Source organism: Ranitomeya variabilis, chromosome 5, assembly GCF_051348905.1.
Source record: "Ranitomeya variabilis isolate aRanVar5 chromosome 5, aRanVar5.hap1, whole genome shotgun sequence".
NCBI classification, from domain to species: Eukaryota; Metazoa; Chordata; class Amphibia; order Anura; family Dendrobatidae; genus Ranitomeya; species Ranitomeya variabilis.
Genome location: NC_135236.1, coordinates 541432435 through 541445975, shown reverse-complemented (window position 1 = coordinate 541445975; position 13541 = coordinate 541432435). Strand labels below are relative to the sequence as shown.

Genomic DNA, 13541 nt, shown 5'->3' with positions numbered 1-13541 from the left:
ATTTTCCATTCAAAAAGCCAAATGGCGTGCCTTCCCTTCCGAGCCCTGCCGTGCGCCCAAACAGTGGTTTACCCCCACATGTGAGGTATCGTTATACTCAGGAGATATTGTTCAACAAATTTTAGGATCTATTTTATCCTGTTGCCCATGTGAAAATGAAAAAATTGAGGCTAAAAGAAATTTTGTGTGAAAAAAAAGTACTTTTTCATTTTTACGGATCAATTTGTGAAGCACCTTAGGGTTTAAAGTGCTCACTATGCTTCTAGATAAGTTCCTTGGGGGGTCTAGTTTCCAAAATGGGGTCACTTGTGGGGGAGCTCCAATGTTTAGGCACACGGGGGCTCTCCAAACGCGACATGGTGTCCACTAAAGAATGGAGCCAATTTTTCATTCAAAAAGTCAAATGGCGCTCCTTCCCTTCCGAGCCCTGCCGTGCGCCCAAACAGTGGTTTACCCCCACATATGAGGTATCAGCGTACTCAGGACAAATTGGACAACAATGTTCGTGGTCCAGTTTCTCCTTTTATCCTTGGGAAAATAAAAAAATTGTTGCTAAAAGATCATTTTTGTGATTAAAAAGTTAAATGTTCATTTTTTTCCTTCCATGTTGCTTCTGCTGCTGTGAAACACCTGAAGGGTTAATAAACTTCTTGAATGTGGTTTTGAGCACCTTGAGGGGTGCAGTTTTTAGAATGGTGTCACTTTTGGGTATTTTCAGCCATATAGAACCCTCAAACTGACTTCAAATGTGAGGTGGTCCCTAAAAAAAATGGTTTTGTAAATTTTGTTGTAAAAATGAGAAATCACTGGTCAAATTTTAACCCTTGTAACTTCCTAGCAAAAAAAAAAAATTGTTACCAAAATTGTGCTGATGTAAAGTAGACATGTGGGAAATGTTATTTATTAACTATTTTGTGTCACATAACTCTCTGGTTTAACAGAATAAAAATTCAAAATGTGAAAATTGCAAACGTTTCGCCAAATTTCCGTTTTTTTCACAAATAAACTCAGAAATTATCGACCTAAATTTACCACTAACATGAAGCCCAATATGTCACGAACAAACAATCTCAGAACCGCTAGGATCCATTGAAGCGTTCCTGAGTTATTACCTCATAAAGGGACACTGGTCAGAATTGCAAAAAACGGCCAGGTCATTAAGGTCAAAATAGGCTGGGTCATGAAGGGGTTAAAAAAAGATACTGTTTTCATAGGCAGTTTGTTCCAAAACATTGCAATTATACTAGAATAGTAGATGACTGGAAAATAACAATGACTGCAATTCAGATAGGTAATTTAGAGAAAATATGAGGAAATATTATTTGCATAATAATTTGGAAACAGTGTATTAATGGCGCTGAGAAATAAGGGTATAGCGCCCCCAGCGTCGAAAAATCTCTGGGGTCTCGGCTACCTCCGAGATCCCGGAGAACATCATTCTGGTCGGTTTTTACCTTCCCCAGTTACATGATCACCGTTATTCACCGAATAATGACAATCACAAAAAAAATAAATCCGATTTTCCATTCATTTCTCTTTACTCTGATATGATCTAGCATATCAGAGGACAGAGAAATGGGGTTCCCTGATCCCTCCCTGTTACCTCCTCCATCCCTGGACCCTCCTGCTTCGTCCCCAGGCCCTCCTCAAAATCTTCCTGGAAGAAAATGGCAGGCGCATGTGCTGTGCGCCTGCCAAGATCTGCCGTCCGGTACCCGACTACAGTAGATTTTTCCTATTGGTTTATTTTGATCACTGTGATAGGATCTATCACAGTGATCAAAATAAAAAATAATGAATGAAACCCCCCTTTGTCACCCACTTAGTTAGATAAAAATAATAGTTTATTTTTTATTTTTTCCATTCTGTGCAGTTAGGGTTGGGGCTAGGGTTACGTTTGTGGTGCTGGGGTTACGGTTGTGGTGCTGGGGTTACGGTTGTGGTGCTGGGGTTATGGGTGTGGTGCTGGGGTTATGGGTGTGGTGCTGGGGTTACGTGTGTGGTGCTGGGGTTTCGGGTGTGGTGCTGGGGTTTCGGGTGTGGTGCTGTGGGGGTTAGGGTTGTGTTGGGGTTTGAGTTAGAATTGTGAGATTTCCACTGTTTAGGTACATCGGTGGTCTCTAATCGCAGTATTGTGTCTGCCATCAATTCCAGACAATTTTGCATTCTAAAAGTCAAACGGTGCTTCCTCCTTTCTGAGCCCTGCCATGCCCCCAAACAGTGGCTTTACCCCCACATACGGGGTATCAGCGTACTCATGAGAAATTGCACAACAAATTTTGTGGCCTATTTTCTCCTGATGCCAATGTGAAAATAAAGTTTGGGTGTAAAGTACATTTTTTGTGAAAAAAGATGAATGTTAATTTTTTCCTTCCACATTGCTTTAGTTCTCATGAAGGGTTAATAAACTTCCTGAATGTGGTTTTGCACACCTTGAGGGGTGCAGTTTTTAGAATGGTTTAACATTTGTGTATTTTCTGTCATTTACCAACCAAACTCAATTCAAATGTGAGGTGGTCCCTGAAAAAAAATGGTTTTGTAAATTTTGTTGGAAAAATGAGAAATTGCTGGTCAACTTTTAAGCCTTATGACGTCCTAACAAAACAAAATTGTTTCCAAAATTATGCTGATGTAAAACTGACCTGTGGGAAATGTTATTTATTAACTATTTTGTTGACACGAGTCTCTGATTTAAGTGCACAAAAATTAAAAGTGTGACAATTGCAAAATTTTCAAAATTTTGCCAAATTTACTTTTGTTTTCATAAACGCAAGTTAGGCTGGTTTCACACTTGCGTTTTTATCTGCATGCGTTTTTTTAAAAAAACGCATGTGTGAAAAAACGCATGTAAACGCGGTAAGGCTAAGTTCACACTAGCGTTGTGCGCCGCTGCGTCGACGACGCAACGCACAACGCACGCAAAACCGCGGCAAAACACACGCAAAAACGCTGCGTTTTGCGACGCATGCGTCGGTTTTTGCCGAAAATCGGACGCAAGAAAAATGCAACTTGTTGCGTTTTCTTGGTCCGACGCTTGCGGCAAAAAAGACGCATGTGTGGCACAACGCAACAATAAAAAACGCATGCGTCCCCCATGTTAAGTATAGGGGGCGCATGACGCATGCGTCGCCGCTGCGTCGCCGACGCAAACCCGACGCACATTAGCTTAACGCTAATGTGAACGTAGCCTTAAACGCATGTGTTTTTTAGACGCATGCGTTTTTATAGAAAAACACAAGAAAACAAGAAAAAAACCAAAAAACCCTACCCCTAACTCTAACCCTACCCCTAACCCTAACCTGAAATGTGGCACTGAAATACGTGGCACTGAAATATGTGGCACTGAAATACGTTTATATATGTATATACGTATATAAGTGCCACGTATACAAGTGCCACGTATACAAGTGCCACGTATACAAGTGCCACGTATACAAGTGCCACGTATACAAGTGCCACGTATACAAGTGCCACGTATACAAGTGCCACGTATACAAGTGCCACGTATACAAGTGCCACGTATACAAGTGCCACGTATACAAGTGCCACGTATACAAGTGCCACGTATACAAGTGCCACGTATACAAGTGCCACGTATACAAGTGCCACGTATTTAAGTGCCACGTATTTCAGTGCCACACATTTAAGTGCCACGTATTTCAGTGCCACGTATTTCAGTGCCACACATTTAAGTGCCACATATTTACGTGCCACGATATTTCAGTGCCACGTATAACCACGTAGTTATAGTATTTATAGTACGTGCCACTTAAATATGTGGCACTGAAAGACGTGGCACTGAAAGATGTGGCACTTAAATACGTGGCACTTAAATACGTGGCACTGAAATACGTGGCACTTAAAGACGTGGCACTTAAAGACGTGGCACTTAAATACGTGACACTTAAATACGTGGCACTGAAATATTGTGGCACTGAAATACGTGGCACTGAAATACGTGGCACTATGACTGTCAGAAAATGTTCATTAAACGGTTAGGGGTGAGGTTAGGGGTAGGGTTAGGGTTTGGATCCCTTTATCACCTTGATGGTGGTGGGCGACTTTTCAGTGTGTTTTCTGTTTTTTTTCTATAAAAATGCATGCGTTTTTAACGCAAACAAACGCATGTGCTTAAAAATGCATGCTTTTACATAGACAGCAATGCATTTTTTTGCCGCAAAAAAACGCCTCTCAAAAATACTACAAGTAGCATTTCTGAAAATGAACGCATGCAGTAAAAAAACGCATGCGATTGAAAACACGACCAAACGCGTACAAAAAAACGCATGCGTTTTCAATGTTAAATATAGGGAAAAACGCATGCGTTTTTTGTTCAAAAAACGCTGCAGACAAAAACGCAAGTGTGAAACCACCCTTATATCGAAGAAACTTTACCACTAACATGAAGTACAATATGTCACAAATACAATATTTCACGAAAACACATTTCTCCGAATCGGTGGAATCCATTGAAGCGTTCCAAAGCTGTAAAGTGGCAGTGGTCAGAATTGAAAAATTGGCTTGGTCAGTAAGGTCAACTTTGGCTTAGTCTGTAAGGGGTTAAAGGTTATTCTCGGGTTGTATTTTGAGCAGCACACAAATATCCAGTCTCTTTCGATTCCTTGTTGCTGGGGATGGGCACTCTTCCTTGCTTGGCAGTTGTAGTTTAGTATCCTCAATCTACTGCTGATCTAATATTGTTGTGACACATGAAGGCCACTGTACACCATGAATATTTGGTGAGTTTTTTTATCTGTGTATTTGTAAGTCAAAACCACGAGGGAGTAAAAAATGCAGAAGTGCTGCACGTGTTTCAATTATACTTTTCCTGTGATTGTTCAACTCCTGGTTTTGGCTTATGAATACAGAGGTAAGAAACTCACCAAATCCTCAACATGTCCACGTGGCCTTAAGGTCTTTCAATGCTTGTTCTGAAGTCTACACAGATGTCACAATATTTGAATAGAGATAACATTGCCTTTGAACACACACATGACTGAGAAAGTGAGAGGTGACTGGTATCTCAGGAGTTAACTTCTCCTGGAATGCAACTACTGTGCACACTGGACCAGGCTCTGGTGGCTGATCCCCTTAGAAGCTTCACACTATGTAAGATAAACGCTCTCACAGCAGAATAACAACAGATAGCAAAAGTAAGTCAATTGTAAACTTGCTGATATTCATGCTGTCTACGTAACTGTAACAATTTAATTACATGTGTACTTTAGGTACTTAAAATAGTTTTAAGTCAGCAAAACAAAAATAGATGGAGCAAAGAAATGGAATATATTGAAGATTGGGTGCAATGTTTGAACTATTTCCTCACTCTTTTTTTTCCTATTAACTCTTGGTTACCTATACGCAGTAGAAGAGGAAATGAAACATGATTTCAGATTTTTGTAGTCTGTAACTATGGACTTACAAAACAATACAATATTTTACATTAACAGATCACTAATAGTCACCTTTTTGTAACAACAAATATCTTTTTAGCAGTTCTTGTTGAATGCCCCATCATTAATTTATTGATTTACTACTGAGAAGCAAATGGCTTTTATCACCTTCCGGACAAGTTTTTTTTTGCGTTTCTGCATTTGTTTTTTCTTCATTTCTTCCAACTATTTTTTTTTTATTTTTCCATTTATTTAGCCATATGAGGGCTTGCTTTTTGGAGAATAAATTGTAGCTTTTAATGAAACCATTAATTTTACCATTTAGTGTCCTGGAAAATGGGAAAAATATTCCCAAGTGTGGTGAGATTGTTAAAAAAAAAACAATTGCAATTCCACAGTTTTTTGGATTTTTTGTTTGTATGGCATTAATTGGGCACTAAAAATGACCTGGTAACATGATTCTTCAGGTCAGTACAATGACAACAGTAACTTTTTAATTTTTATTATTTCTTAATTTTTAATGAGAAGAAAATGTAGGGAATACATTTTTTTTACTTTATTTATAAAACCGTTTTTATTTTTATGTAACTTTATCTTCAACGTATTGTTCAATTACTTATCTATTTACTTCAATACCACAGTATTGCACTATATAGTAAAAATCATGGCCCCCTTTAAGGGCCCAGCCATAGGCTGGTTTTCACTAGAGTAGAGCAAATTTTTCAAAATTCTATTCCCATCGGAAGACAGTCGGACTTCATTGGTGTCAATGGGAGTAGAAATTACTGAATATGTTCAGAACCAATCATCAAACATAAATTCGGCATGAACAGGGTACCAATATGGCACAAATATGGCAAATTCAGATTTGACGTCCGATTCCGAAAATATTTGCTCAACTCTAGTCTTCACAGAAATGCAGTAATGGCAAACTCAGGATATTGAACAGACCCTCTGTTGCCATAGCCTGCCATTGTTACCCCGCAATTATATCGTGGGGGACCAGTGTGGAAAGGCATGCCCCCTGGTTCGCGCATTTTAAGGGCTGAGTTTAACAGCAACTCTGCTCCATCCGCTGCTGTTAGAGGCAGATGCTGGCTAATTAACCACTTCCCGACATGCGCCGTACTAGTACAGCGCATGTCGGGTCCCGTGCTTTGATGTGGGCTCCGGCGCTGAGCCCACATCAAAGTCGCGACATGTCAGCTGTTTTGTACAGCTGACATGTGCGCGCAATAGCGGCGGGTGAAATCGCGATTCACCCGTCGCTATTAACCTGTTAAATGCTGCTGTTAAACGCTTACAGCGGCATTTAACTACCGCTTCCGGCTGCGCGGCCGGAAATGAGCGCATCGCCGACCCCCGTCACATGATCGTGGGTCGGCAATGCATCAGGATGGTAACCATAGAGGTCCTTGAGACCTCTATGGTTATTGATGCCGGCCTGCTGTGAGCGCCCCCCTGTGATCGGCGCTCATAGCAAGCCTGCATTTCAGCTACATAGCAGCGATCTGATGATCGCTGCTATGTAGCTGAGCCGATCGAGTGGTGCCAGCTTCTAGCCATGAAGGCTATTAAAGCATGGCAAAAGTAAAAAAAAAAAAAAAAGTTTTTAAAAATATGAAAAAAAAAAAAAATAATAAAGTTTAAATCACCCCCCTTTCGCCCGATCCAAAAAAAGCAATAAAAAAAAAATCAAACCTACACATATTTGGTATCTGCACAAAAGTGGTATCATTAAAAACGTCAGCTCGGCACGCAAAAAAATAAGCCCTTACCCGACCCCAGATCACGAAAAATGGAGACGCTTCGGGTATCGGAAAATGGCGTTTTTTTGTTTTGTTTTGTTTTTTTAGCAAAGTTTTGAATCTTTTTTCACCACTTAGATAAAAAATAACCTAGACATGTTAGGTGTCTATGAACTTGTAATGACCGGGAGAATCATAACGACAGGTCAGTTTTAGCATTTAGTGAAGCTAGCAAAAAAGCCAATCAAAAAACAAGTGTGGGATTGGAGTTTTTTTGCAATTTACCGCACTTGGAATTTTTTTTCCGTTTTCTAGTACAAGGCATGGTAAAACCAATCTGACGATTCCTATGACGCTGCACAGTAGGAAAGAGGCAGAGGGAGATGAGGGAGAGCCACAGATAAGTACTGCGCATGCCCAAGATTCCCAGCCCTGCAGTGTGAATAAATCAGAAGAGACTGCGGGGCGGGATCTCGGGCCGCGCGTCCACACAGGCGCAATAAGAAAGACATCATGTTATAGTGATGGGATGTCAGTGGATGGGCAGCACTAACTGAACATGCGCAAAAACAAAGATTACAGCGCAGGCGCCAGGAAAATGCCTAAATGCTGAGGAGGCGGCACCCATGATAAATGAGGAAATAACGGACAGCTGTGGTGCGTCTGTGCCCCCCTGTCAAATTCGAGGTATGAGGGACAAATTATATAAACAATTATTTCAGCGTTTGCAGGGACCTGGAACTAAAAGAGTCACCTTGACAGAATGCAGCATTAGTGCAGCACAAGGTGGCTCTTGTAGTTACAAACGCCAGGGGAGGGGTGACAGGTTCCCTTTAAAGGGTTATTCCCTTCTCCAAGATCCTATCCCTATATGTAGTAGGTGTAAAACAGGCTCAGGGCAGCACAGAGGTTAGCGTAACGTAGCGTTAGTGTAACTTTTCAGCTGTTCAAATCCCACCAAGGACATCATCTGCAAGGAGTTTGTATGTTCTCCCCATGTTTGCGTGGGTTTCCTCCTTGTACTCCGATTTGCCTCCCACACTTCAAAGACATACTGAGGCGGAACTTAAATTGTGAGCTCTGACGAGGACACTGATGATGTCTGTAAAGCGCTGTGGAATTAATGGCGCTATATAAGCAAGCGTAATAATAAATCTTTTTTGAACTTTCTCATTAAATCAGCCATCAACAGTGTGTCGCTGACAGTGATCTAATCTGTGTTCAGTGTTCGTTCTGTAAAAGTGTGTCATCATTTAATACATTTTTTTCAAAAACCTATGTTACACTTGAATAAAGTGACTATGATGACGTTAAGTTAAAGATAACCTATCTGTCTCTTCATACTGCCCAAACCACGTGCACCATAAATCAGAATATGGCTGTCCAATTTCATCTAGAAATGTTTCTCTGAAATATTCTGAAGTTTCAAAGAAAATATACTTTAAAGATCTGGCCACAGATCATATTTTCAAAATATAGTTTAAAGAGCCAACTGACGACTATCCTCACTCTAGTTGACTGACAGGTCACTTCCATGTGTGTAGCTGGCCGCGGGTGATGTCAGATTAAACAGATCTCTTCCATTCTTCCACTCTTGATTTTTGGCGTGCATATACTGACCAACTTCATGAACGTGGCCTGACATCTGCCTTTAGAACTTCATAGTGCTTGTGACCATATCAAATTAAGTAATATATTTTACTAGGGGGTAGAGACATCTTCCTAAATCCCCAAATTCCCCGTTCCTTCCTGCAATCCTGCAACTTTTTTGTTCAGGAAACTTTTCTGTCTCCAAATAAATCTGTTTAATGTAAAATAAAAAACACTAAACTGGGAGGAGGGAGATGATGCTGCAGACTCTCAACACCAGGCCACATCTGTATAAGGCTGTTGAGTTCGGGTCAGACGACCTGCTGCCTGACCGTGCATCTCGGTCCATACTTAAACCATGAAAGACAGATATCTAATTCTGGTCCTATACACATCTAAAAAATGATACCTAAAAAGGCATTGCGTTTTTTTCGAAAGTTTCAGGCATTCTATAGGTCAGAGGTGTCAAATTGCATTCCTCGAGGGCCGCCAACAGGTCATGTTTTCAGGATTTCCTTAGCATTCCACAAGGTGCTGGAATCATTCTGTGCAGGTGATTAAATTATCACCTGTGCAATACAAGGAAATCCTGAAAACATGACCTGTTGGCGGCCCTCAAGGAATGCAGTTTGACACCTCTACTATAGGTGATACATGTCATGTAAATTTTTGTTTTTTTGTTTTTGCAGAATGCTTCCAGGTCCCCTCATGACATACCAGTTTCAAAGAAGCTTTATTAAAGCTGCTAGTAAGTGTTTAAGAACTTTCAATATATATAAATAATACTTTTTGTATTGTTTTGTTGATTTGATTGAAAAGTTTGAAGAAAGAGTAATAATGCTTCACAATCACAAAAGTACAAACTTTTAGGCTATGTGCACACGTTGCAGATTTTCCTGCGGATTTTTCTGCACTAAAAACCACAGATCTTGGCAAAAAACGCAGGTGTGGTTTTTGGTGCGTTTTGGTGCGTTTTTGGTGCGTTTTTTGATGCGGTTTTTAGTGCAGTTTTTGATGCGTTTTTCCCTGCAGATTGTCTGTGTTTTTGACACAAATAAAGCTTGAACTGCAGTGGGGAAAAAAAAAAACACATGATGTCATTTCCTTGTCCAACCCTGTGAAAACATCAAAATGAGATGCGCCAATTCCGGCACTTAACACCTCTCTTCCCACTCGCGTGTAGTGGTGGGATATGGGGTAATGAGGGGTTAATGCCACCTTGCTATTGTAAGGTGGCATTAAGCCTGGTTAATAATGGAGAGGCGTCAATAAGACACCTATCCATTATTAATCCTATTAAAAGGTTAAATAAATATATAGGGGGACCCAAAAAAAAAAAAATGACATAGGGTCCCCCTGTATCTTTAGGCCAGAAAGGTTAAGCAGACAGCTGTGGGCCAATATTTGTGGCCTGGGAAGGGGTTAAAATACCCATGGCTGTTCCCATGCTAGGAATATTAGCCCACAGATGTCTGCGTAGCCTTTATGGCTCTAAACTACAGGGGGGCCCGAAAAAAAAAATTGCGTAGGGTCCCCCTATATTTTTAGGCCAGAAAGGCTAGGCAGACAGCTGTGGGCCAATAGTTGTGGCCTGGGAAGGGGTTAAAATACCCATGGCTGTTCCCAGGCCATGAATATTAATCCCACAGCTGTCTGCGTAGCCTTTCTGGCTCTCAAATATAGGGAGAGCCCCCCCCAATAAAGTGTTGGGGTCCCCCTATATTTTTAGGCCAGAAAGGATACGCAGACAGCTGTGAGCTTATATTCATAGCCTAGGAAAGGGGCCATGGATATTTGCCCCCCCCCCCCCCCCGCTACAAATAGAAGCCCACAGCCGCCCCAGAAAAGGCACATCTAAAAGATGCGCCAATTCCGGCACTTAGCCTCTCTCTTCCCACTCCCGTGTAGCGGTGGGATATGGGGTAATAAGGGGTTAATGTCACCTTGCTATTGTAAGGTGACATTAAGCCAGATTAATAATGGAGAGGCGTCAATAAACAGTGGCTTTACCCCCACATACGGGGTATCAGCGTACTCATGAGAAATTGCACAACAAATTTTGTGGCCTATTTTCTCCTGATGCCAATGTGAAAATAAAGTTTGGGTGTAAAGTACATTTTTTGTGAAAAAAGATGAATGTTAATTTTTTCCTTCCACATTGCTTTAGTTCTCATGAAGGGTTAATAAACTTCCTGAATGTGGTTTTGCACACCTTGAGGGGTGCAGTTTTTAGAATGGTTTAACATTTGTGTATTTTCTGTCATATTTACCAACCAAACTCAATTCAAATGTGAGGTGGTCCCTGAAAAAAAAAATGGTTTTGTAAATTTTGTTGGAAAAATGAGAAATTGCTGGTCAACTTTTAAGCCTTATGACGTCCTAACAAAACAAAATTGTTTCCAAAATTATGCTGATGTAAAACTGACCTGTGGGAAATGTTATTTATTAACTATTTTGTTGACATGAGTCTCTGATTTAAGTGCACAAAAATTAAGTGTGACAATTGCAAAATTTTCAAAATTTTGCCAAATTTACTTTTTTTTCATAAACTCAAGTTAGGCTGGTTTCACACTTGCGTTTTTATCTGCATGCGTTTTTTTAAAAAAGCGCATGTGTGAAAAAACGCATGTAAACGCGGTAAAACGCATGTGTTTTTTAGACGCATGCGTTTTTATAGAAAAACACAAGAAAAAACCCAAAAAACCCTAACCCTACCCCTAACCCTAACCTGAAATGTGGCACTGAAATACGTGGCACTGAAATATGTGGCACTGAAATACGTTTATATATGTATATACGTATATAAGTGCCACGTATTTAAGTGCCACATATTTAAGTGCCACGTATATAGGTGCCACATATATAAGTGCCACGTATATAAGTGCCACGTATATAAGTGCCACGTATATAAGTGCCACGTATATAAGTGCCACGTATATAAGTGCCACGTATATAAGTGCCACGTATATAAGTGCCACGTATATAAGTGCCACGTATATAAGTGCCACGTATATAAGTGCCACGTATATAAGTGCCACGTATATAAGTGCCACGTATATAAGTGCCACGTATATAAGTGCCACGTATATAAGTGCCACGTATTTCAGTGCCACGTATTTCAGTGCCACGTATTTCAGTGCCACGTATTTCAGTGCCACGTATTTCAGTGCCACGTATTTCAGTGCCACGTATTTCAGTGCCACGTATTTCAGTGCCACGTATTTCAGTGCCACGTATTTCAGTGCCACACATTTAAGTGCCACGTATTTACGTGCCAATATTTGTGGCCTGGGAAGGGGTTAAAATACCCATGGCTGTTCCCAGGCCATGAATATTAATCCCACAGCTGTCTGCGTAGCCTTTCTGGCTCTCAAATGTAGGGAGAGCCCCCCCAAAAAAGTGTTGGGGTCCCCCTATATTTTTAGGCCAGAAAGGATACGCAGACAGCTGTGAGCTTATATTCATAGCCTAGGAAAGGGGCCATGGATATTTGCCCCCCCCCGGCTACAAATAGAAGCCCGCAGCCGCCCCAGAAAAGGCGCATCTATAAGATGCGCCAATTCCGGCACTTAGCCTCTCTCTTCCCACTCCCTTGTAGCGGTGGGATATGGGGTAATAAGGGGTTAATGTCACCTTGCTATTGTAAGGTGACATTAAGCCAGATTAATAATGGAGAGGCGTCAATAAGACGCCTATCCATTATTAATCCTATTAAAGGGTTAAAAAAAACCACAGACACTAGAAAAAAATATTTTAATGAAATAAAGACACCCACTTTTTGACAATTCCTTTATTATACGCTCAATCCATCTGAAGACCCTCGACCTGCAAAAGAAATAAAAAAACAAACCAAATTCATACTCCCTGGCCCTGTCCGCAGAAATCCAACGAGGGTCCCACGACGATCTGCCATGGAGAACAGACACATCAGGAGATGTGTCTGCTCTCCACTGCTGCAGCAACACACTGACAGGAGCTCCGGCTCCTGTCTGTGTGTAACTGCGCATGCGCGAGAGTTTACCGGCGTTCATTGACCCCGGTACTCTCGCTTTACGGCAGTGCTGCGTGGGAAAGTTCACACGCAGCTGTACTGCCGTAAATAGAGACGCCGGAGCCGCTGAACTCCGGTAAAGGACGCAATACACTGCTAGGAGCTTCGCTCCTGGTAGTGTATCGCCGGAGAGCAAGCGATCGGCGTGGGACACTCGGTATTGGATTCTGCGGACAGGGAGTATGGATTTGGTTTATTTTTTTTGGACTTTTTCCCTAGGGGACCGAGGGCTTCGCGTACCAGTGTGCTGTATGGTGAGTATATACTCTGTTATATGGTGTATGTAATGTCTGTCATGTATGTTATGTTTATTGTATGTGTTTGTGTTTTACTGACAATTGTGCTAAGTCGCCGGAAACACAGGGACAACTCTCCCATCCTAATATCGGATGGGAGTAGTAGTCCCATACGGCGACTTAGCACAATTGGGTGGCACTATCGTCGCATGGGGACACACACACACACACACAGACAGACGCACACACACAGACTTCACATACATACACACACACACATATACATGCCTCCATGCTGACGGTCACACTCCGCCCACGCACTTCCGCCCGCTTCCCCGCACTTCCTGCTGCAGCGGTTTCTACACCAAAAAACGCAGAAAACCCGCAGATATTTTTTCATCTGCGGGTTTTACTGCGGGTTTGACCCTCAAAAGAAGAGGTCTATGGGTGCAGAACCGCTGCAGTTCCGCAGAAAGAAGTGAAATGCTGCGGAATATAAACCGCTGCGTTTCTGCGTTTTTTT

General features: G+C 41.5%; 1 protein-coding gene across 2 annotated transcripts in view; it reads left to right on the top strand.

The window, feature by feature from the left end:
• ARHGAP26 (Rho GTPase activating protein 26) overlaps positions 1–13541 on the top strand; it is a 588303-nt gene that overhangs the window by 278723 nt on the left and 296039 nt on the right. For both annotated transcript variants that reach the window (XM_077265841.1, XM_077265842.1), the window contains exon 16: positions 9421–9479. In XM_077265841.1, coding sequence (XP_077121956.1) covers positions 9421–9479 — 59 coding nt within the window. The remainder of the gene's footprint in view (positions 1–9420; positions 9480–13541) is intronic.